This window comes from Pseudophryne corroboree, chromosome 3 (assembly GCF_028390025.1).
Source record: "Pseudophryne corroboree isolate aPseCor3 chromosome 3, aPseCor3.hap2, whole genome shotgun sequence".
Taxonomy (NCBI): Eukaryota; Metazoa; Chordata; class Amphibia; order Anura; family Myobatrachidae; genus Pseudophryne; species Pseudophryne corroboree.
This window is the reverse complement of record NC_086446.1, coordinates 707,309,987-707,336,517: the sequence shown is the minus strand read 5'-3', so window position 1 is coordinate 707,336,517 and position 26,531 is coordinate 707,309,987. Positions and strand designations below refer to the sequence as shown.

Genomic DNA, 26,531 nt, shown 5'->3' with positions numbered 1-26,531 from the left:
CTAAAGCTGCCTTATGCCCCATACACACTAGAGGAGAAAGTGAAAGATCTCGCTCAGAAGGGCTGACCTGAGCGGATCTTTCACAATCTCGTCAATGACCTCCTCCCTCGTCTGAACATGCACAGACGAGGGAGGTCCTCGTTAATGACAGCCATGCTGCACCATTGTTCCCTCTGCCACCCCTTCCACCCTTCCCCGCCGTTGCTGCCTGCCACATTGGCAAGTGTGTATGTGTATGCAATTGCCGATGCCGGTTCCCGCCGCCACCAATATCGGCATCTGCAGGGATTGGGTAGTGTGAACCTTTATTGCATGATATGTTCAGAATCAAAATCAGAATCAGAATCAATTTTATTAGCCAGGTATACACATGTATACTAGGAATTTGTTTTCGGTTTCCAGAGCATCAGCCAGGTATTCACATAGAAGGGGTAAACACATATGACATACATAAAGTACACAAGTAAAACACAGTAATACTGTAAGCTACAATTCCTAACACGAAAGACTACAATACCATAAAATGGGAGTGTCTACCATCCAGCAGCAATACCTGTGCAATATTACATTAAAAGGAGATTTAGTTAGATCCTCCTAGAAGTTGTTCAACAGGTGGATTGCCTGTGGTAAGAAACTTTTTGAACTTCTAGCTAACTTTACAGGTAACGCCCTTTGTAGCCTGCCTGATGGTAACAGTTTGAGCAAGTCGTGGCCAGGATGTAACTGATCCCCTGCAATTTTCCCTGAATGCTTCTTAGCTCTGGACAGGTACAATTTTTGAACAGAGGGAAGGTCAGTCCCAACTCTCTTTTCTGCCATCCTCACCACCCTTTGTAGCCTGCATCTGTCACTCTCATTGGCAGAACTGTACCAGACTATGATCGAAGAACATAGCTCAGACTCAACAATGGCAGAATAAAAGAGCAGCAGCAGTTTTTTGTAACACTGAACTTCCTAAGTTGCCTCAGGAAGAACAACCTCTGCTGTGCCTAGAGTCGATGTTGTAACTGCATTTCAGGTCCCGAGAAAGTTTGGTCCCCAGGAACTTTTCCAGATATGCATACGGACAGTGATGGACTGGGACATGGAGGGCCCACCGGGGAATGTAGTTGTAGTAGTAGTAGTAGGAGCCCATGTATAGGGGTGTGGTTAGTCTCCCAGGGGTGTGTGGCCAGCTGCAACAATGGCTTCACTAACCATTAAAGAATGCATGGTCTGGGACCCTTGATATATATATATATATAAATACTGCTAGTGCACGCATGATAATGTACCAGATTTATAACTGCAATGCACTGTAGAGATGACACCACAGTCAACTGCACAGTTTAGAAACCGATCTCTAGAAGAGGAGGTGGGCCCATAGGCAGTGGGCCCCACCTGTGGTTTCCCCTGTACCCCCGTGGGCCAGTCCAACCATGCATACGGAGAGAGAAAATCTGATAATCATGAATCGGTTTCTGAATATATTACTAAATAGAGCCCTGTATAACTAGTTGCCAGTTCAGAAGAAAATAACATTACAGAACATTACACAAATGTATTTCTGTTATCATCTTGTTTGCAGTCTAGGGATAGCAACAATTTTATTTTCTCAAGACGACCTGCTTATGATCCATTTTCTGAAATCGACCCTGCAAAGCACCAATGCCCAGAAAATGAGACTGCTATACATAATATGTTTGATTTACAATTTGATGCTTTCCTTGTGTTTGCGGTAAGTCAAAACTATGTCTTATTCCTTTTATGTTTCATGTATGTCTGTTATTATCTGCTGCTTTATTTGTAACTAGTACCAAATTCTCATGAATTGGCCTTTGTATGCATCACAGAGATGAATGTGTTCCATGAAAAAGACCCACCCAATCGCAGCAGTCACTAAAATATGCAAGGTTCAGGCAAGGCGGCCTCACATGTATGCCTAATGTATTTCACCTCCTTATCACTGACAAACCTAAAACACATACCATCGTCTTGTCTGATGTACATATGACAACACCATTCTTACACAAGTAGGACATACAGTATTATTTCCCAATGTAATGTATAAGGCGATAGAAAAAACAAAGGGGTTTGACTGCAAAAAAGTACATGTGTGAAGGTACAGTGGTCTATGTAAGTCATAACCTATTGTACTGGCAGTGTGCATCAGCACATGAAAAATTCTAAAATTCACATTCTAAAATTTGAAATGAATCATTAACATTAACGATAGACTGTGGTACTAGCAATAGCAGTTTTGACTTTCATGTTCCCTATTTTCAGTGCTTTGAATTGCATTTTGATTTTGTGCCATAGTCAGTAAATGCACACTTACACACTTTTTATTTTATCCCTCCGGGAGACTTCCCAGAGGGGGGAAGCAATTGGTCGTTGTGGGGAATAGGTAATATGTGTCATTGACGGTGGAAACTCCCTTAAGTCCAGGAGTTTTAATCACAGCCTGCAACATGGCATTTAGGAGCTGATTGACTTGACTTTATCTCCATTAACTTTATCTCTCCAAATCATAGCACATAGACCCTTGTTCCTTTATAATGGTTGGCCAAGCCTCTGTGGTGGCTGGCCACACTACATGCATGGGTTCCTACCATTGCCTTTCCCTAGTGGGTCCTTCATGTCCCAGTCTGACAGTATTAGTACATTATATATGTAAGGAGCCTTAGTAACATATTTGTTTATTCCTGGCCCTTTAAAGCTGGGGCCACACAATTTATTTAGAAAAAAACCCTGTATATTATTGTTTACTGAACAAAATACTGCGTTGTATAAAAAAAAAAAAAACTTAGACAATTCACGAGTAATACTGTAGTTTACTTTCTTGGCATCTGTAGAAAATACAATTTATGTGGCTTTTAAAAATTATTTACTATATTTAATTTAACCTCTAACATTTTTTTCTTATAAAGTTACACAATCTAAAAATTTTTACCAACACTCGCATAAGTAAACCTCCGACCTGTGTTCCAATTGGATTCACTGGACGCTCTTCAGTGCATCGAAAAAAAGAGAAAAGCACTAAAGGTAATTACATAGTATGTACTAAACATCATTTATATTAATTGGACCAGTTAAAGGGAAATTTGTTACTATATAAATACATATTATTTTGATCATTTAAATGTCATAAAAATGTTAATCAATTAGTGATTTTACTATTTCATTCTAAACTGTAAACTGATAAGAAATACCAGACACAATGATTGGAGAAAAAGAGGTTACAGTCCAAAGAATTGTATTAAATATATTTGAATCAGGCAGGGTGGCAACAACTTTAGCATAAGCCAAAAAGGGCAATAAAATTGATGCAACACCCACTCTGGCACAACTAGGATTGTAGAGTAACAATCCCTTCACTGTCCTAGTACTTGTCCATCCATAAGATTGCAATTAGGTCCTCCCTTGAGAAAGAGACAAACTTTACGATATCAAAAGGGACATACTCCTTAACAACCCTTGTTCCAAAAGTGGCCACAGTAGAGCACTGCTTCCCTTCAAATCCAGGTTCAAAGAGCTGTGGCCCACCGCCCAAAAGTGATCTTATAGAACCCAATCATAGGACGGAAAAAAGAGACCCTCAATAAACAAAACCAGGCCATCCCCAGCTAAATGGACTCCATTATCCTGGCAAGCTTTCAACATCTTGTACTTGTAGATCTGCAAGAACTTGATAACTCAACCTCCCATACTAACCACAAAATTGGGGTATAGCCGCATTACATATAAACACAGAATTTGACGGCAGATAAGAACCACTTGTCCCATCTAGTCCGCCCTTTTTTAACCACATTGTTATCTATTTGAACCTTGATTCTATGTAAGGATATCCTTATGTCTATCCCATGCATGTTTAAATTGTTCTGCTGTCTTAGCCTTTACCACCTCTGCTAGGAGGCTATTCCACTTGTCCACTACCCTTTCTGTGAATAATTTTTTTTCTCAAGTTTCCCCTGAACCTACTTCTCAACAGTTTCAGTGTATGTCCGCATGTTCTAATACTTCACTTCCTTTGAAAAATGCATCCTTCCTGTACCTTGTTAAAACCTTTAATATATATGAAAGGGAATTACTGAAATAATGGGAATTACTAATATGTAACACTCCATCCTTCAAGGCTTTTTGCCATATATCAAATGGACTCCCTTGAATATTAAGCAACATTGTTGTTATCATTATTTCTTTTATATTACAAGAGTCCTTATATTACTGGAATTATCGATACATAATATTCTATCCTTTAAGGCTTTTTGCCATATATTAAGAAGACTTTGTTGGATATTTAGCAACATTATTGTTATTATTACATATTTTTCTGCACTGTATGATTGAGTACACTAGTTGTTGAATTTGTTGCTCAAATCAGGACTTCATAACAGATTAAAATTAAGTAATGTGATTTTCACATCGGCAACCCTGCCTTTTGGCCTATTCCTAGAAAACCTTCAGCTAAGATTATGGAACACACAAATTCCTTGTCCCTTTTATCTCTCACTAATATTTATTTAATTTTCCAGGAGAAGATCAAGAGCTGAAGAAGCCTCACACAAGAGGATACTTCCCAGACACCTGGTTGTTTGATTTAGTTTCTGTGGGGTATGTATTACTCTGTTCTAGCTATCATACAATGTCTAGCCTTCTTACTGTAGTTGTTGTCGTACATTTTGGTAACTTACAATTGTCTAAGCAACATGAGATGCAAACTATGGGGCTCATTACAGCAATTTGTGCTTTTTTTCTTCTGCTCGTGTGCGCCAAATAGTGACTTGAATGCATTTTGCCAGGGCCATAACTAGGAGTGGGCAAGCAGTGCTGTTGCACAGAGCGCACGGGGTAAATTGAATAGGGTGCAAGAAGCTGGAGGTCCAGGATGTTGACCAAGTATGGCCGTATTTTTAAAGTGGTAATCATTTACAAGGCAAAACCATCCTGGTTTTGCTTTGTAAATGATTGGGACTTTTAAAATACAACCATTCTTGTCCGAAATCCTGGACCTCTGGCTTCTCGCACCCTATTACATTTACCCCCAGGCAGTGGTGCAAGTAGAATTTTTTGTAGTGGTACTAATAGTAAAAATGGGTGTGGTCATGTGTCGTGAGGGGGTGTGGTCACACAAAACTAGGGGTGTGGCTACATGACAATAGGGGCATTGGCACATTATGCCAAACACCACAATGCCCCTTACACATTATGCCAAACACCGTAATGCCCATTACACATTATGCCACACACCATAATGCCTAGTACGTATTATACCACACAGCATAATGCCTATTACATATTATGACACACACCGTAATGCCTATTACATATTATACCACACACCATAATGCCTATTACATATTATGCCACACACAGTTATGCCACTGACACCATTTTACAAAAATGGCTGTCCTTCCCAGTGCTGGTAGCCTCGCCCCCTTCGACATGACACCATGTGCTCACCTGGTGTGGTTGGCACAGGGTGATTGAGTAGGGTGCAGTATAGTGTGCAAGATTCCTCAAAGTAACAATGCACTGCTCAAATGTTCCTTCTTTAAGCAACAATATAGTTAATAACTGTATTATAATGATAGCCCATTTTCCACTATTAAGGTAATTAAATGTCCTTGGAATATATAATGATGACTTTTAAAGACTCCTAAGATGCTGTGAGCAGCGCTGGGGTTTGGAACACACTGGAGCAAAATATCACTAACTGAATCTAGACTTGAATTTTATTATATATATATATACATATATATATATATATATATATATAATAAATGGCAAAATGAAAAATGAAAAAACAAAGCAAAACATGCACTTAAAAACACAGAACAAAAATTATTTCCACCAAAATATTTTTGATGCTAAGGTTATTAAATACCGTAAAGAGGAAAAGTGGAGCATACAATAAGATCACCAGCTATTGTTTTATAGAATGTTCTAGATAAGTGATAACTAATTACTAGTTTGGCTATGAACAGAGCGTGCAGCTTGTAGCTTGTTTAAACTAACAGAGAGAGGGACTATCCTCTTTTGTTTGATCACTCATCTACTAAAAATAATCAGCTAAGCACTGAGTAGCCCATGGTCTAGGCCCCATGATGTAGGGACCTACTGTATGTAGTTGGTTGGCCCAAGTACTATATGCTATTGCAATGGCTGCTGTGTAATGTGACATGGATCTCATGTATGTTATACAGGGACCCTGGGGAGGTGATATCGCTGCCAGCTCTTGAGGGATCCTCTGGTTTCTGTAACCAGTACTCAGAAAGAGTATTGAAAAGAGAACCTGTTTTTACAATACTGAGGCTGGATGGAATTTGACTAGATTTGGGCAACTACAGCATGTAAAGCAGACTGGGTCAAGACCTTCACGCGACTGGTCTCTCAGTTTCCGTAGATAGTTTAATCCTTTAAATAGAAATCTCTCAATGGCAGTAGAATGAAAATCACATTTAATCAGATAACCCCTGTAATTAATGAGTGAATTATCCTAACGCAACCCACTTAAAACTTGCTAACATACAACGTAGGAGTTGGTTGAACTAAAATTCTTTGTAGTTCTTTTGATATTGTATGTATCTGATTGGCTACCAGTTATTCTAAGCATACCCATTTCATTTCATCTCTTCCTGATCCATGTTTCCATAGTTTAGGATAATGATCACAAATTCTCTGAACCTGGTCGCATTCTCCAGTAGATTGTTTCACGCTAGAAACGCTTCTTGTTTTAATGAGTTGAAGGATGGATTGTAATCAAAAAATAGAAGAAAAAACCCCAAACAATCAGATCAGATCAGTATATTCATGATGATTGCGCTTCCTGCTCCTACACATAGACATACACATGGATCTACTTGTTACTGTAGCTACATTGGAATTCCACTGTGTCATGTTGAAATAGTAGCAGCATTTTTAAGGAACTGTATGTGTCAGTTAACACTGATACATTAGTTGTATTGTTGGCAGTTGTATTTTTGTAGTTGTAAACTTTAATACTGCATTAACTACAAGATAATTATTTTTTTTGTTACATTATTAATTATTATTATTATTATTGTTGTTGTTAATAAACACTATTCATTTGAACCCAGCACTAATCTTGTTTTACAGCCCAGAGGGACACACAGAGCTCAACCTGACTACCCCTGATAGTATCACCAAGTGGGTAACTGATGCTGTCTGTCTGGGAAATTCTGGAATTGGTGAGATAAAGGATGTTGGGCTCACCACCTTCCAACCATACTTCATTGACCTGATATTACCCTACTCTGTGGTACAAGGAGAGACATTTACAATCCAAGCCCTGGTGTTCAACTATGTGAAGAGCTGTGTGCTGGTAAGTACAGTTATAAAACAATAGGAGAATGTTCCATTAAGTTTGCCAACTGTAGATGTCAGCCTACCATACCACAGAGCCAACTGTGCCCTTTTCAAAGATCCTTCATGGGTGTAACTTTAGTGGTTACAGTGGGTGAATACAAAACATGAAATGCACAGTTCAAGATGATATTAGGTGCCATGTCACACAGGAGAGTGTGTCTAGATGGTGTGGGCTGTAGTTCATGCTTCTGTACTACATACTAGCATCCAATTTACATGATTTTAGCTGTTTTTATCAATGATTTAGAAACAAAACACCAGGATCTGCACACATCTATAGTGGAGATATGATTACCCCTGGAAATAGTGAAGGTGCCATTTTCCAGAGATATGTGGATGCACAGTAAGTTCTGACACAGTGTCAGAGGCTACAGTACGCATGCAGCAATGAGAGGGTACAGGCAGGCTCAGAGGCTGCACACAGACCCACTCCACTCACAAGATATCCCTGAGTGGTAAATTATCCTGCTGGACAGATATTACTATTTCCCTTTGGCATGTTATACCCCCCTCGTATGGCAGGACACCAGTAAGTTGAATACTTAGAAAGAGATGATCAAAAGATCTTCTCAATGTATATGCCCTTAGGTTTTCCTTGTAAATTGTTGCCAGTTTAAAAATACGGGCAGTCTTGGCTGAAATTCGGGACCCTATTACATTTCCCCACATATATACTTAATCAACACGGCATTACCTACCACGTTATCACATTAATAATCATCTTAATAACCATTCTCTGATGTTTTTTTAAAGAGACAATTACTTACAAGGCAAAACCATGCCTTGTAAGTGATTGTCCCTTTAAAAAAACCTCAGAGATCGGCCGGCAACCCGCACCTCCGATGATCTCAGACTGCATTACACCCCGCCGCATCTATATTTAAACAAACATCACAAGTAATAGATGTAGAAGGTAATTATTAATTAATTATTTAATTTTTTCTTATTTTTTTCCATTAAAGTTTCTAAAACTATAAATGATGATACTATACTGTACAGTATTTGCAGTTTTAATTATGTTGTTTTCAATATAAGCTTGTCATCGATAATTATTCATATATTGGTTTTACTTGAACAGTAGTCATTACAATTTAAAATCATATTAATATAGTCTTTTAATTTTGTTACATTTTTTAGATTTATCATTGATCCGTTATCTGACCCATGATAGGACTGTTTGATGGGTTTGCAAAATCCAATTGCTATATTCTAAATATGAATTAATACTTCCAGCTTATACTGAATATTTGTGGCAGAATTAATAACCCATGTCAAACAGTATACTAACATGGTGTCCTGTATACATAAGCTTCAGCGGATCCACCAACAACTCAAGTGTGACTGTGGATTTTTCTAGCTACTACTGTACCAACACCATATTTTCCAGTAGCAATGAGTTGTCAGTGGTAGCGAGCCAAAAGCCAGTCTAAGATGCCAAATCTTGTAAATATGAGTCACCAGGTAAACATGTTTTGAAAGGGTGTAACTTCTACACAAAACTGTTTCAAACATTTTCTATTTACTGTAGCTTGTATAACCTATAAAACAAATGTTTTGGTCCTCTTGTACTGTTTTCTTACAAGCAGCACATCTTTTTTTTACTTTTTTATGTTGCTTTTACTGTGTCATTATTGCAGGTGGTGGTATCACTATCTGATTCAGAGGATTTCTTAACTGTCCAAAAGAAGGAGCAGGCCAGATGTATCTGTGAAGGCCAATCAACACACTTTACCTGGGAAGCCACAGCCCTACACATAAGTACTGTATAGCTTTGTGATAAATTTGAAATGATCGAGTTTAAAGATATTAAAATGTATACTGTACTTAAGGTTTAGCAATAGCACCATGTTCACCATTATCCTTCTTACTATACATACCTCCCAGCAAATTCAGTTTCTAAAGATGTAAAACCTGATAGTGACTATGGGATTGATGTATCAAGCAATGAAAAGACTGGAGGCATGGACCGGTAGAGAGGTCCCCATAGCAACAAATAAGCTTCTACTTATCATTTTATAGAATGTACTACCTCGTAGTTGATTGGTTGATATGGGCAACTTCTCCACTGGTCCACTTTATAACACTTTGCACAGCTTGTTTCAATACATTAACCCATAAAACTAGCATGATCAAATGGTATTGATTGTATGTACCACCAAACAATGTGAATGAGTCACAAAATACAGAGATGGTTTGTTTTTAGTTTATACAGTAGAACCTATAAACCTCTGCTGCTTTACACATATACTAGAGATACACTATATGGACAAACGTATTTGGCAACACCTGTTAATTATTGACTTTAGGTGTTTCAATCAGACCCTTTGCCACAGGTGTATAAAATGAAGCACCTAGCCATGCAGTCTCCATTTGTAAACATTTGGGTCATTCTGAAGAGCTCAGTGACTGCAAGCATGGTTCTGTGATAGGATGCCACCTTTGCAATAAGGTTCGTGAAATTTCTTACCTGCTGTATATTCCACGGTCAACTGTAAGTGAAATTATTAGAAAGTGGAAGCATTTAGGAACGACAGCAACTCAGCCATGTAAAATCACAGAGCGCGGTCAGCAACTGCTAAGGCGCATCGTGCGTAAAAGTCGCCAACATTCTGCTGATTCCATAGCTGAAGAGTTCCAAACTTCCACTGGCATTAATGTAAGCACAAAAACTATGCGGCGGGAGCTTAATTAAATGGATTTCCATGGCGAGCAGCTGCATGCAAGCCTCACATAACCACGTCCAATGCCAAGTGTCGGATGGAGTGATATATAGCAGACCGACACTGGACTGTGGAGCAGTGGAAAAGTGTTCTGTGGAGTGATGAATCACGCTTCTCTGTTTGGCAGTCAGATGGGCGAGTCTGCGTTTGGCAGATACTGGGAGAACGTTACCTGTCTGACTGCTTTATGCCAACCGTGAAATTTGGGTAAGGACCTTTTCTATTCCAACATGACTGTGCCTCAGTGCACAAAGAGAAAGGACATGGTTTGATGAGTTTGGTGCGGATGAACATGACTGGCCCGAACAGAACTCTGATCTCAACCCTATCGAGCACCTTTGGAATGAACTGGAATGGAGCTTGCGAGCCAGGCCTTCTCGTCCAACATCAGTGCCTGACCTTATAAATGCGCAACAAATGAATGGGCACAAATTCCCCCCAAAACACAATCTTTTGGAAAGCCTTCCAAGAAGAGTGGAAGCTGTTATATCTGCAAAAGGGGGACCAACTCCATATTAAAGTATATGTATTTGAATACAATGAAGTTACAGGCCCTGTTGGTGTAATGGTGAGGTGTCCGAATACTTCTAAGTTCTAAGTTCTCAGTTGCTAAGTCTAAGTTGCTAAGTTCTGGAGAGCTGTGCTCTGAGACATGGGCTCCACTTGAAAATCATTGTGAAACAATGTAAAAGTGCAACTTTTACTAAATAATAATAATATATAAAGTTTGTAGACATAATAAAATGGTAGCAATACAAGAAATTTAAAAATGTGATAGCTGGTCTGGGTGTGGTATAAAAATCAACACTGTTTAGGCTATCAGTCAAAAGGTCAACACTTTGAAAAAGTCACGTGATACGTGACGAAACGCGTTAGGACCCCGCCTCATCATCCACCTTGATCCAGGTATCTACACCAGCAGCTCTCTGCCAAGATCCAACGGACTTTCATTTCGGCACTTCGGTTCCCGCAAGCCGCACACACCAGCACGCGGCTCCTATCAGCTACATCCGTCTCACGTACTACATCAGCCCGGCGGCTTTTACCATCTCCTTGCTGCACAGCACGAGTGGGCAACGCAGGATCAAGAACCGGGGACGCCCGGTCTCAGACCAGCCCACAGGAGAGGTATACATTACAGCAACACAGCTTTGTGACGGGCACATTGTGCACTATTTGGGACCGTTTTTCATTTATCATCTATACAAATGAATCCACAAGTGAAAACCTTGTGAGTAATTACGGATCTTCAACAAGTCTCCTTATATAAGCTGCTCCTAAATTTCCTACGATACCTATATTCATCAAGGTGTGTTTCATTATACAGTTATACATACTACTAACTTTTAAATTACTAGTTTTATGAAAAACATATTTTTATTCAGTATTCATGGCTAATAAATTGTGTTAATTTTTAAACAAAACGTCGGCTCTTTTCATTTTTTCCCTGATACACTGCGCAGCCGTTTCCCTGTTTTTTGCAATCTCTATATAACACACACCTAGTGTTGTCGGCTGCGCGCCATATCAGGGAAATTTTGGTATTTTATAGTCTATTACTTGGGCGCTTTCAAGCAGTTATTTAGTTTTTTTGAAAAGGTCAACACTGAATGGTCGACATGCATTAGATTGACAAGTACAAAAGGTCGACAAGGTTAAAAGGTCAACATGACAATGGTCGACACAAATAGTCGACACACTTTTTTGTCAAATCTTGTATATTTCATCATATGTCACCATCATCAGGACAAACATGTAACCTCGCGGGCACTCTTCACTCACCACTTTTTAGGTAATCTTACTATTCCCAATCAATGTCCACATGGATAGTAAATCAAACAAATGTTGGGAAATGCGAAACCGCCCCCCAAGAAACGTGTCGACCATTTGTATGTCACCAATTGGCATGTTGATATTCTAAACATGTTGACCTTTTGTACCAGTCAACCTTAAGCACTGCCAACCTTTCATCTGTCAACGTTTTGTACCTGTTAACCTAATTCATGTTGACCATATGGTTTTGACCTATTGACTGTCTACCTAGACATGGTTGATCTATCATCAGGATACCGCTAGCCTACTTACTAAATATCATTGTCCTATCTTCACTTTATAGAGAACTTAAAGATCCATGTGAGCAGTGGTTCTCTGCAGTTGGAAGGAGAATGTACTGAAGATTCACTTTTGTTGGGAAAGGATCATAGAGAAGACTCTATTGAGAAAACTGTTGTGGTCAAGGTAAGAGTTAAAACATAGTACCACAGCTTAGGGCCCTACAAGGGCACATCTTACGTCTCTCATTGCGAACTATAATGGACAGACAAAACTTGCCACATATCCCACACTATGGGCGGGATGTAATAGGGTCCAAGATCGCCAGATGAGTGGGATATCAGCCAATCTCGAACTCTATTATAGCCTGCCCTATATTTCTGAGCTTGGCGACACCTCCCTACTCTTGCCTAGAGGCGTCACTAAGCTTATAGACACCCAGTGCGATGGGCTCAAAAGAGGGAATTGCTTTGTGGGATGGGTGCGTGGACTCACGGGACGGGGGCATGAATTGCCTTCCCGATCCCAGTTTTCATGATGCTGGGGGTTTGGAAGGAGCAGGCTGCCCCCAGGAAGTGCTCCTACTTCAGTGCCCCCTCTTACACAGTGACAGGAGCCGGGTTGCTGCACTGTAATGTTACAGTGCAGCACCTACTGTAGCTCCTGTCACTGATCATGAGTTGGCACTTTGGTGTCACCCCCCTTGTGACTCCACTGCTCTTGCCCCCTAAATATAACTAATACTCTGATCATTCCCCACCACATACTGTTCAGGTACTTCCACGTGTCCCACCAGGAAGCATGTGTGCTCATATGGACACAATTAAATGCAGAAATAAGAAATAAAGAGTGTAGAGTGGATGCATCTATTCTCTTACTTCATCAGTGTGAGATCCTCAATCTGTTGTTGTGTGTCTCCCTTCTTAGTGGTGGAGAGATAACAAGAATTGGGGAGTGATAAAGTGGGGAAGTTACCCAAAGCAAACAATTAGCCTCTAGCCGTCATTTATCTATCACAGTCTTTGAAATGTCATTTACAAACTTATTGGTTGCTTTAGGCAACTTCTCCAATTTATTACTCTCCAAGGCTTGATACATCTCTCCCTCAGTCTCCATTGGGCACTTCCTGACAGAGAATTGATGTAAGTTAACAGAAAATGTTCCCTTTTTCACATATAATTACAAATTTTCATTGTTATTGTTACCTTCTCTAAGGGAGAATTCAATTGGGTGCAAGGTTTTCACTGAAAAAAAAAACCCCTAGCAAACCTTGGGAGAGTAATTACATAAAAAAAAAAAAAAAAATCTTATCTCTCCTGTGGTCTCCACGTCTCCTGGTGGTCTCCCTTTTGTCTTCCCACTGGCAAGGGGGCTGCTAGGAAGCAAGTTAATGTAGCTGCTGGGTGGTGAGCGGGCTGCTTGGCGAGGAGGTGGATACTGGGAGATGTAGTTCTCTCATTTGCTGTCTCAGGGGGTCACATACACACAAGATAGCCACACACACCGGAGGTAAATCCAAAATTTTTTGAGCAGAACTGAGATCACCTTTGCATTCTGATGGTTCAATGTATGCAACCTATGTTTCATGGTCAAAATGATTAAACTTATTGTATTCTCCTCTGGTATTTTCTACTACACCATTAATGACATCATAACTTTTATGCTTATTTTAGGCTAGAGGCCATGAAGAGCAGAAGACAGAGACCTTCCTTCTGTACCCAGCAGGTGAGTGAAGGATGCATAGAAACATAGAATTTGTCGGCAGATAAGAATAACTTGGCCCACCTAGTCTGCCCCTTTTTTTATCCTTTAGGTAATCTCAACCCTTTTTGAACCTTACAATGGATATAGTTCAAAGGATACAGTTCAATTATTACAGTTGGACATAATAATTAAAGTCTAGCACAATACGTTCTACAGTATGTTAGTTGAGACTCATCTTTAGATCAGATAACCTGATCACTTTGGACCCTGATTATCATTATTATGATTAAAAGTGCTAGGATCTCATCAATAAAAAGTTACGTTTTGCTGCAAATCACAATTATCTTGCTACCTTGGGGAAATGTTACTTATTGCTAGAGATGTGCACCGGATCATTTTTGCTGGATTTGGATTTGGCCATGATTCGTCGTTGTCCGGTTTTGGATTTGGATTTGCCAAACCACATTTCCATTTTTTTCAAACATTATCAAAGAAAGCTAAAATCACATAATTTTAGCTTTTTTTGTTCCTAGAGTATTATTAACCTCAATAACATTAATTTCCAGTCATTTCCAGTCAATTTCGAGCACTGCACATCTCACAATATTGTTTCTTCAATATTGGTGAAAGGCTGCAGAGAGCTGGCTGGTTACTAAGCAGTAGAGCAGCGGCAGTTTATAGCACATCTATACAATTTTGCCACAGCGTACTGAGGTACAGTGCACAGAACAGTACAAACCATAGATATATGTATATATTTTTATTTTTTGAACACTCAGAGCAGTTGAAACTGCATAGGGTCACAGGGCTTATAGATGCAAGTGGACAATGCGCCCTAGGGTAAACCACACCAAACAGTACAATTTACAGCAGAGTACAGCACAGCATACAGCAGCGTGCCCCTATACACAGTCACTATACAGAGCACAGCCACTTTTGAGTCTGGAGTCTCTTGATAATACAGCACAGCAATACAATACAGCACAGCCACACCAATACAGCACAGCAAATACAGCAGAGTACAGCTGCAGCAGACAGCAGCGTGCAGCACACCCCTAAACAGTCATTATACAGAGCACAGTCACTTGTGAATCTGGACACAGCACAGCCAATACAGCAGAGTATAGCACAGCAGTGTGCAGTGTGGCCCCATACACAGTCACTATAGAACACAACCACTTGGGAGTCTGGATACGGCACAGACAATAAAGCAGAGTATGGTGCAGCATACAGCAGCATGCGTTATTGTGAAATGGCACCGAGTCCTAGCCATGGTGCCTTGTATAGAATCCAAGTCCCGCAACAATCCTACGCTGGGAGGATGACATATGATCTCAATGCGGGATCTGTGTCTGGCGAGAATACCTAAGACACATCTTGGGTGGACTTGGATCACCGAAGTTAGGAGCTGTTATCCGGACTGCTCATCTCTACTTATTGCTATGAAAGATTGGGCTCAGCATCCAGTTCTACTTTTTATTATATCAATAAATAATTAATTAATTCATTCCTTCATTCATTCATTAAAGTTTTAAAGTTACTATAGATATTATATTATTAACATTATACAGAAAAGTATTTCTTAACAAAATAGATGCAATATTGTGGCTCTTGTGGATATATTTAGGAAATATCAGGTTATGCAAAGTTATAACTATATTGATTATTTACAGAGTAGTTACTTTACCTAAATAGAGAGATGAACTATTTTGACATATTGATTAAAAAGTCATGAGTTATCAAGCCATGGGTGTTAAAATATTATTTACTTTTGATTTTTATCTCCCTTGAATTAATATCCCCTCTGCTGTACCTGTTGTGGAACATTTCTTCCAGTTGGTATTTTTTAAAGTTAACAAATTTACTCTCCCAATTGAATTTTATGTTTTCTTGCCAGATACCAGTGAGAAAATCCACGTTTCCTTCCATGTGCCAGAGAGATTTGTGCCAGGCTCCGCCCATACACACATGATTGTTTTGGGTGAGGAGTCTGCTGAGGAAGAACCTCATTGAGATTGGATAATATTATTTTGATTTACAAGTACATTAATGTTAGCGCCATTGCATTATAACTAACTATTATAACTTGCTTTGCAGGTGATCTCATGGGCAATATTGTCATTAACTTGGACAACATTGTAGATATGGCTGATGGATGTGGGGAGCAGAACATGGCAAAGCTATCTAGATATGTGTACACAATGCAGTATCTACAGAGTACCAAAGAACTAACTCCAGAACTCAAGGAAAAGGGAGTGAAAGCCATGATTGAAAGTACGTTATGTGAGCTGTGTATCTTAATAAATATTAAAGATATGCTGTTCGGTTCTTCAGAAATACAAACCCACCTGAATTTTGTGGTTCAAAACTGAACAGAGTTACAGTTTGGATCCCCTGGGAGGATCTGAATCCAGTCCTATTCCAGATCTATTCCCATAACAGAATTCAGATTTTAAATCCGAATTTTGGGTTTTAGATTTCTTGAAAATTGATAAATACAGCTAATATTATGCAATTTAGACCTATTTTTTAAATACAAAACTTGAACTTCGGATTTTAAATCTGAATTCCGAAACAAAACAGTTGCCAAAACCTAAAAACAAAACAAAAACATTGAGGTTGGTTTTGGCAAAACCAAATCCAAACCACGAGGGTCTGCGCACATATCTAAAAAAATACAGAGGAGTGTTATTGTTAAAGCGGAGCAGGAGCAAAGAAAGTAAAAAAAAGAAGACTTAGCTCTTCCTTTCAGTCTGAATATACCTGTTACCACCCAATATTGTCCCTTATTTGGGTTTAAATCATAGTCTGTGATAAAAACATATTCTGTTGCTTTAATATTCTGATTTCCTTGTTCCTACATGTATTTCACTCAGTACATTGATACAGGTTTTTTTATTTTATTTTGTACCTATACTGAGCTAAGGTCTATTCTGATATATTTGTATCAAAATGGAGAGATGTATCAAGCCTTGGAAAGAGATAGAGAAATTTCAGAAAACAAGCAATTATGTCATTCTGCCATTGTACATTATACTTATAGCACACTGAAAAGTGGTCGAAAATGGCCTGGATTGAATAGCTATGTCTGGACATAATTGTATACCCCCCATAGTCTTCTGCTCTGAATTTGATCTGATTAGTATGGGTGAATAAAAGCCTTTCTGTCTCTATTTTCTCTTATGTCCTAGAGGATGCTGGGGACTCCGTAAGGACCATGGGGTATAGATGGGCTCCGCAGGAGATAGGGCACCTAAAACAAACTTTGACTATGGGTGTGCACTGGCTCCTCCGTCTATGCCCCTCCTCCAGACCTCAGTTAGATCTTGTGCCCAGAGGAGAATGGGTGCACTGCAGAGAGCTCTCCAGAGTTTTTTGTGGATAAGAATTTTGTTAGTTTTTTTTATTTTCAGGGAGTCCTGGTGGCAACAGGCTCCCTGCATTGTGGGACCGAAGAGAGAGAAGCAGAGCTGGCTTGTCAAGTTGGGCACTGTTTCTAAGGCTACTGGACACCATTAGCTCCAGAGGGAGTAGGAACACAGGTTTCACCTGGGGTTCATCCCGGAGCCGCGACGCCGTCCTCCTCACAGATGCCGAAGACAGAAGACGGATGAGAAGGCAGAAGACATCTTAGGTGGCAGAAGACATCAGATCTTCATTGCTCCCAGTCACACACACAGAGCAGCACTGAAGGGTGCAGGGCGCAAGGAGGGGCGCCCTGGGCAGCAATAAACCTCACATTTGGGCACTGACAAGGTAGATTAGGCTGCTGGGCATTAATTCTATGATCCCCTGCCATTTTCTATAAAAAAATCACCGGGACCGAAGCCCGCCGTCGGGTGGGCGGAGCTTGATCCCCAGCACTAACCAGCGCAATTTTCTCCACAGAAGCTGCATGAGGAAAACGCTGGCTCCCTGGTCTCTCCCCTGCTGAACATTCAGGCTGGAAAAAAGAGGAGGGGGCATTTTGAGCGCAGTGAGTGGGAATCTGGTCAATTTATAGTTATATAAAAGCGCTATCTGGTCATATCTTTCCAGTGTTATTAAGCGCTGGGTGTGTGCTGGCATACTCTCTCTCTGTCTCTCCTAAGGGCCTGGTTGAGGTTTTGTCCCCTTATAGGTAATCCCTGTGTGTGTGGGGGGTGTCGGTACCTGTGTGTCGATATGTCTGAGGTGGAAGGCTTCTCCAAGGAGGCCGTGGAGCAAATGAGTTGTGTGTCCCCGTCAGTTGTGCCGACTCCGGATTGGATGGACATGTGGCATATGTTGAATGCAAGTGTGGCATCTTTACATAAAAGGCTTGATAAGGCTGAATTAGGGGGAACATCAGGGGGTCAATCCTTGGATTGGACCGACTCACAGGGCCCGTCGGGGTCTCAAAAGCGTCCCTTAACAAAAGACACTACTACCGACACGGACTCTGATTCCAGTGTCGACTATGACGAAGTAAAATTGCACCCTAGGGTGACTAAAATCATTCAGTGTATGATTGTAGCAATAAGGGATGTGTTGCATATTGAGGATGAACCCTCGGTCCCCGACACAAGGACACAAGGGTACACATGTTTAAGGAAAAGAAACAGATTATTAATTTTCCCGCATCTCACAAATTTAATGATTTCTTTGGGAAAGCTTGGGAGACTCTGGACAAGAGACTGCAGATCCCCAAAAGAATTTATATGGCATACCCCTTCCCTAAGCAGGACAGGGAGATTTGGGAATCTTCCCCCACTGTGGACAAGGCCCTGACACGCTTGTCCAAGAAAGTGGCGCTACCGTCTCCTGACACAGCGGCCCTTAAGGACCAGATCGCAGGCAAGAAATACCTTAAAGTGTATTTATTCTCATACAGGGGCTGTGCTAAGACCGACAATTGCGTCAGCATGGGTGTGTAGCGCGATTGCAGCTTGGACAGATGAGCTGACAGATCAATTTGATAATATGGATAAGGATACTATATTCTTAACTCTAGCCCACATAAAGGACGCAGTCTTATTTATGAGGGATGCTCAAAGGGACATTGGATTGCTAGCTTCTAGGGCCAATGCCATGTCTATCTCAGCGAGAAGATCCTTATGGACTCGCCAATGGACGGGTGATGCGGATTCCAAGAAACATATGGAAGTACTACCCTATAAGGGTGATGTATTGTTTGGGGATGGGCTGACGGACCTGGTTTCCACAGCGACAGCAGGTAAATCAAATTTTTTACCATATATTCCCCAGCAGCAAAAGAAAGTAACACCCTATCAGATGCAGTCCTTTCGGTCACACAAGTCCAGAAGAGGTCGGGGATCTTCTTTCCTCGCCAGAGGAAAGGGCAGAGGCAAAAGAGCATCTGCTTCTGCAGGTGCCCAGGAACAAAAGTCCTCCCCAGCTGCTCCAAAACTCACAGCATGACGCTGGGGCTCCCCCGAGGGAGTCCGCACCGGTGGGGGCACGTCTTCGACTTTTCAGTCAGGCCGGACCTGAATCCCTGGGTGTTGGAAATAGTTTCCCAGGGTTACAAATTGGAATTCGAGGAGGTGCCCCCGCGCCAATTTTTCAAATCGGCCCTACCAGCTTCCACATCGGAAAGGGATATAGTGTTAGCTGCAATTCTAACGCTGTGTATACAGCAAGTGATAATAAAGGTTCCTCTGCACCAGCAGGGAAGAGGTTACTACTCAACCCTATTTGTGGTCCCGAAACTGGACGGTTCGGTCAGACCTATTTTGAATCTGAAATCCCTAAACCTGTACATAAAAAGATTCAAATTCAAAATGGAATCTCACAGAGCGATAATATCCAACATGGAGGAGGGGGAGTTTATGGTGTCTCTGGACATAAAGGATGCGTACCTTCATGTCCCCATATATGCCCCCCATCAGGAATACCTGAGATTCGCTGTACAGGATTGTCATTACCAATTTCAGATTTGTCGTTTGGACTCTCCACGGCCCCGAGGATTTTCACCAAGATAATGGCGGAAATTATGGTGGTCCTGCGCAAGCATGGAGTCACAATTATCCCATACTTGGACGATCTCCTGATAAAAGCGAGATCAAGGGAGAAATTGCTGAGCAGTGTGGCGCTCTCTCTGAGAGTGCTCCAGCAACACGGTTGGATTCTAAATCTACCGAAGTCACAGTTGATTCCGACAAATCGACCTCCGTTCCTAGGTATGATACTGGATACGGAACAAATGAAGGTCTTCCTCCCAATAGAGAAAGCCCAAGACATCCAGAACATGGTCAGAGACCCACTAAAACCAAAAAGGGTGTCAGTTCACCAATGCACTCGAGTTCTGGGAAAAATGGGGGTGGCCTACGAGGCCATTCCCTTCGGAAGGTTCCATGCAAGGACTTTTCAATGGGACCTTCTGGACAAGTGGTCGGGGTCCCATCTGCACTTACATTGGAAAATAACTCTGTCCCCAGGGGCCAGAGTGTCCCTCCTGTGGTGGTTGCAAAGTGCTCACCTCCTGGAGGGTCGCAGGTTCGGAATTCAGGATTGGATCCTGGTTACCACGGACACAAGCCTCCGAGGATGGGGAGCAGTCACACAGGGAAAAAATTTTCAGGGTCTTTGGTCAGACCAGGAGTCCTGTCTACACATCAATGTGTTGCAACTCAGGGCCATTTACAAGCGGAGAGTCTTCTTCGAAACCTACCGGTTCTGATTCAATCAGACAATGTCACAGCATTGGCTCATGAGAACTGCCAAGGCGGGACAAGAAGCAGAGTCGCGATGGCAGAAGCCACAAGGATCCTTCGCTGGGCGGAAAATCATGTAAGCGCTTTGTCAGCTGTCTTCATTTCGGGTGTGGACAACTGGGAAGCAGGCTTCCTGAGCAGACACGATCTCCATCCAGGAGAGTGGGGACTTCATCAAGAAGTCTTTGCAGACGTAACGTGTCTTTGGGGAACTCCTCAAATAGACATGATGGCGTCACGCCTCAACAAAAAACTTCGAGGGCATTGTGCCAGGTCTCGGGACCCTCAGGCAGTAGCAGTAGACGCTCTGATAACACCGTGGGTGTTCAAATCGGTCTACGTGTTTCCTCCTCTTCCTCTCATCACAAAAGTGTTGAGGATCATAAGACGAAGAAGAGTACAGACGATACTCGTTGTCCCAGACTGGCCTCAAAGGGCCTGCTACTCGGATCTACAAGAGATGCTCACACGGGATCCCTGGCCTCTTCCTCTGAGGGAAGACCTGTTGCAACAGGGGCCCTGTGTATTTCAAGACTTACCGCGGTTACGTGTGACGACATGGCGGTTGGACGCTGAATCCTAGCGAAAAAGGGGATTCCGGAAGAGGTCATCCCTACTTTAATAAAGGCTAGGCAGGAGGTGACGGTAAAACATTATCACCGTATCTGGCGAAAGTATGTGTCTTGGTGTGAGACCAAGAATGCACCTACGGAAGATTTTCATCTGGGTCGTCTTCTCCACTTCCTACAGACAGGAGTGGATATGGGCCTGAAATTAGGCTCTGTTAAGGTACAGATTTCGTCCCTCTTGATTTTCTTTCAGAAGGAATTGGCTTCTCTTCCAGAAGTCCAGACGTTTGTAAAGGGAGTGCTGCACATCCAACCCCCTTTTGTGCCTCCAGTGGCACCATGGGACCTGAACGTGGTGTTGCAGTTCCTAAGATCACACTGGTTTGAACCGCTTAACAAGGTTGAGTTGAAATTTCTTACCTGGAAGGTGGTCATGTTGTTGGCCTTAGCATCAGCAAGGCGAGTGTCAGAAATGGCGGCTTTGTCACACAAGAGCCCCTACTTGATTTTTCATGTGGATCGAGCTGAATTGAGGACACATCCGCAATTTTTTTTCCTAAAGTGGTTTCTTCTTTCCATATGGATCAACCTATTGTGGTGCCTGTGGCTACAAGTGACCTGGAGGATTCCAGATCCCTGGACGTAGTCAGGGCCTTAAAGATTTATGTAGCCAGGACGGCTAGAATTAGGAAAACAGAGGCTCTGTTTGTCTTGTATGCTGCTGATAAGATTGGCGCACCTGCTTCGAAGCAGACTATTGCTCGCTGGATCTGTAATACGATTCAGCAGGCTCATTCTATGGCTGGATTGCCAGTACCAAATTCGGTTAAAGCCCATTCCACTAGGAAGGTGGGCTCTTCTTGTGCTGCTGCCCGAGGCGCCTCGGCATTACAGCTTTGCTGAGCAGCGACTTGGTTGGGGTCAAACACTTTTGCAAAATTCTACAAGTTTGATACCCTGGCTGTTTGCTCAGTCGGTGCTGCAGAGTCATACGCACTCTCCCGCCCGATTGGATACTTTGGTATAAACCCCATGGTCCTTACAGAGTCCCCAGCATCCTCTAGGACGTAAGAGAAAATACGATTTTAAACCTACCGATAAATCTATTTCTCCTAGTCTGTAGAGGATGCTGGGCGTCCGTCTCAGTGCGGAATCTCTGCAAGACTTGTATATAGTTGTTGCTTACATAAGGGTTATGTTACAGTTGGAATAGGTCTTGGACCGTTGCTGTTGTTTGTTCATACTGTTAACTGGTTATGTATGTTCCAGGTTACATGGTATGATTGGTGTGGGCTGGTATGAATCTTGCCCTTGGATTGCTAAATCCTGCCTTGTATTGTCCATCTCCTCTGGGCAGTTCTCTAACTGAGGTCTGGAGGAGGGGCATAGAGGGAGGAGCCAGTGCACACCCATAGTCAAAGTTCTTTTTAGGTGCCCTATCTCCTGCGGAGCCCGTCTATACCCCCATGGTCCTTACGGAGTCCCCAGCATCCTCTACAGACTAGGAGAAATAGATTTACCGGTAGGTTTAAAATCTTATTTTCACGTACATGTCCACAATAAACTGATTAAATAACTTTTTTTTAGATATACAAAGTCTAGATACATGTTTCTAAGTTTTAGGCAGTGTACAGTAATTAGAGTGGCCTACTAAAACACCTACCTTTTATTATAAAAGTAAATACTACCTTTTATAACACAGATGTTACTGATATATCCAATCCATAAATATGGCATTGATGAGTTTTGATTAGTTCATGTGGAAGGTGTTTGATACAAATAAGATCAGAAGTATTTAGATTCTCTGTCTTTGACTGTAATATTCCAGTAGAGTATAAATGAATGGTCTCAATATTACTTCCTCATAGCAATGTATCATCACTGTGGAAGTCACATGTTAAGGCCAATTGCAGAAGATGTTATGGAACAGAGAGAAAATTGCAAAAAATCTTAATGAATACATACATAATATATACATACTGAATAATATTGCCAATAGGTATTGATGGTGAAGTATATGAGAGCAGTGAAGGACTGAATTATGCTACTGCAGGGATTACAACCTAGAAGCATAGAAATCAAGAAAATGGCTCTTCTTTAGAAAGTAGGCATGGTTTACCCTGTGTGTGCTATGCCCAAAACCGTCCTGCCATATTCAATCCATATACAACAGTGGTTCCCACACTCAGTCATCAAGGAGCACTAAGGGCGGGATGTACTAAGATGTTACGCTGCGCTAATAGCCCTCTTACCGCTCTGAAGCCCTCTTACCGCTCCGTAGCCCTCTTACCGCTCTAAAGCCCTCTTACCGCTCTGAAGCCCTCTTACCGCTCTGGAGCCCTCTTACCGCTCTGAAGCTCTCTTACCGCTCTGAAGCCCTCTTACCGCTCTGAAGCCCTCTTACTGCTCTGGAGCCCTCTTACCGCTCTGAAGCCCTCTTACCGCTCTGGAGCCCTCTTGCCGCTCTGGAGCCCTCTTGCCGCTCTGGAGCCCTCTTACCGCTCTGAAGCCCTCTTACCGCTCTGAAGCCCTCTTACCGCTCTAAAGCTCTCTTACCGCTCTGAAGCCCCCTTACCGCTCTGGAGCCCTCTTATCGCTCTGAAGCCCTCTTACCGCTCTGAAGCCCTCTTACCGCTCTGGAGCCCTCTTACCGCTCTGAAGCCCTCTTACCGCTCTGAAGCCCTCTTACCGCTCTGAAGCCCTCTTACTGCTCTGGAGCCCTCTTACCGCTCTGAAGCCCTCTTACCGCTCTGGAGCCCTCTTGCCGCTCTGGAGCCCTCTTGCCGCTCTGGAGCCCTCTTACCGCTCTGAAGCCCTCTTACCGCTCTGAAGCCCTCTTACCGCTCTAAAGCTCTCTTACCGCTCTGAAGCCCTCTTACCGCTCTGAAGCATGTTAGAGTCTTCTTCAGGCTCCCGGCTGCTACGATCAGGTCTGAATTACCCCCTAAGCCCTAAGTGTGATATGAAGAAGTGATTCCCATTTTGTCCAAAAAATATACAGGGGCAAAATTATACGAAATGCAGACACTGGAGATAATATTATTAGTATGCATTTACAAAACGGGGTTACTATTGTTTTCTCCATCACATTGTTCATCGGTGGTTTTGTTTATACAGGAATTTAGTTATACAGAACAAATATTTTTCTATTTCCATGCAATCTGAATGGACTGTTTATTTACCCTTTCATTGCTTATGTCTCTAGGGCCTAATTCAGACTTGATCGCTGTGCGGCAAATTTGCAGCGGTTTGCGATCAGATAGTCGCCGCCCAGATAGAGAGAACATCTGCCCCGTGCAAGTCTGCGTACTCCGTGCAAAAAGCTTTGCAAATGCCGATCAGTGGCAGATCCCTGAAAACACTTGGGAACGCCTGCGTTTTTCCTGACACTCCCAGAAAACGACCAGTTGCCACCCCCAAACGTCCGCTTCCTGTCAATCATCCTGCGTACGTCTAGCAATAAAAGAGACGCTGATTTCTTTCACAGTTTGGCCTAGAGTGTGCGCATTATGATCCGTACGCATTGCAGTCAATTGATAATCGGCCGCCTTGCGAATTCGCACAGCAGCAGTCAGGTCTGAAAAGGCCCCTAGTTACATCCAGTAGTTATCTCTCACTTTTAATTTAAGTGCAATGAGATCAATTATAATATTTTTCAAATTTTAACAGAAAGAAATAGCTGGTAAAAGAGGAACCTACAGATATTTATTTATTTATTACTGACATGTCTTTATCTTGCAGATTACCAGAAACAACTGACGTTTAAACATGAAGATGGCTCATATGGAGGGTTTCCAGGTGGTCCTGGAAATTTCTGGTATGTAGAAAACATTTACAGTATATGAGTTCATCTATACAGTCTGATAAAGAGCAATTTTGATACACGCTCTGCACATAAAAGCACGGTAGTTACGTTTTTCCTTCTATACAATACATGAAAGTATCTTGGGGGTTTGGATCCACTTTCTGATTAGTTGAAATAAATTTACCTGTCAAAATTGAGTATTGTCCAGGTCAAATAAAAAACTCTTTATTGTTGCTTTTACACAATTTTCTCCAATCCCATGATCCCAGAGAAGTATAGAGGGAACATCTCTAAAAATAAACACCACAGATGCATAGACACAAACTGGGATATTCAATTGGCCCCATCACTGTCGAGTGATAAGTCTCGCCGGGGAAGAGGGGCTATCTAATTGGCCCCGATAAGCCGGCGCATGCAGAGGTTTATCTGGGATTTTGTTTCACCTGCCTTCGGCAGGCGAAGCATGATCCCCGATAACAGCCCTGTTTTCATCCGAAAATGGGGCTATATCACCCGTTAAACAAACAGGTTTCACCATTTTACTGGCCAAGCTAATCAAATAGCCTAACCGCAACACCCGAAGAAACATCGGGGTTTTTTAGTCCCGATGTCTCTTCAGGGCAAATTGAATATCCCAGAAAGTATGGTGTAGTATAGTCAGGTCACTGGGCTTATGGCACTAAGGGCCTAATTCAGATCTGATCGCTGCAGCAAATTTTTTAGTTGATGGGCAAAACCATGGCCCTCATTCCGAGTTGATCGCTCGCAAGGCGAATTTAGCAGAGTTGCTCACGCTAAGCCGCCGCCTACTGGGAGTGTATCTTAGCTTCTTAAAATTGCGACCGATGTATTCGCAATTATGCGATTATAAACTACTTAGCAGTTTCAGAGTAGCTTCTGACTTACTCTGCCAGTGCGATCAGTTCAGTGCTTGTCGTTCCTGGTTTGACGTCACAAACACACCCAGCGTTCGCCCAAACACTCCCCCGTTTCTCCGGCCACTCCTGCGTTTTTCCCGGAAACGGTAGCGCTTTTATCCACACGCCAATAAAACGCCGTGTTTCCGCCCAGTAACACCCATTTCCTGTCAATCACACTACGATCGCCGGAGCGAAGAAAAAGCCGTGAGTAAAAATACTATCTTCATTGTAAAATTACTTGGCGCAGTCGCAGTGCGAATATTGCGCATGCGTACTAAGCGGAATTTCACTGCGATGCGAAGAAAAATACAGAGCGAACGACTCGGAATGAGGGCCCATGTGCACTGCAGGGGGGGGCGGGCAGATATAACATTTGCAGAGAGAGTTAGATTTGGGTGGGGTATTTCGTTTCTGTGCAGGGTAAATACTGGCTTCTTTATTTTTACACTGAAGATGTCTTTTTTGTTGGTGCACTAGAAGATAATAAATAAAAAATAACTTTTATTGTTTACTATTAAAAGTCAACTGGTAAGTGATATAACAGACATACAAGTGATAATGTGAAAAAATAATAACATTAAAGCGAAATTTAAAAACGTGCCGATGTCCTGTTCCTGTATCTTCAGAGGTTCTATAGATATTATATTGTTGTATGTTCCAATGTAACACAATAAATGACAATGGCCCTCATTCCGAGT

At 42.0% G+C, this 26,531-nt stretch overlaps 1 protein-coding gene across 1 annotated transcript in view; it reads left to right on the top strand.

Annotated features, from left to right (window-relative positions):
• Positions 1–26,531, top strand: part of LOC135056655 (alpha-2-macroglobulin-like) — a 234,536-nt gene that overhangs the window by 157,275 nt on the left and 50,730 nt on the right. The window contains exons 16-25 of the mRNA XM_063962101.1: positions 1,568–1,717; positions 2,910–3,024; positions 4,515–4,593; positions 7,099–7,324; positions 9,006–9,126; positions 12,205–12,326; positions 13,814–13,865; positions 15,742–15,825; positions 15,942–16,118; positions 24,850–24,925. Of these exons, the coding sequence (XP_063818171.1) occupies positions 1,568–1,717; positions 2,910–3,024; positions 4,515–4,593; positions 7,099–7,324; positions 9,006–9,126; positions 12,205–12,326; positions 13,814–13,865; positions 15,742–15,825; positions 15,942–16,118; positions 24,850–24,925 (1,202 nt within the window). The remainder of the gene's footprint in view (positions 1–1,567; positions 1,718–2,909; positions 3,025–4,514; positions 4,594–7,098; positions 7,325–9,005; positions 9,127–12,204; positions 12,327–13,813; positions 13,866–15,741; positions 15,826–15,941; positions 16,119–24,849; positions 24,926–26,531) is intronic.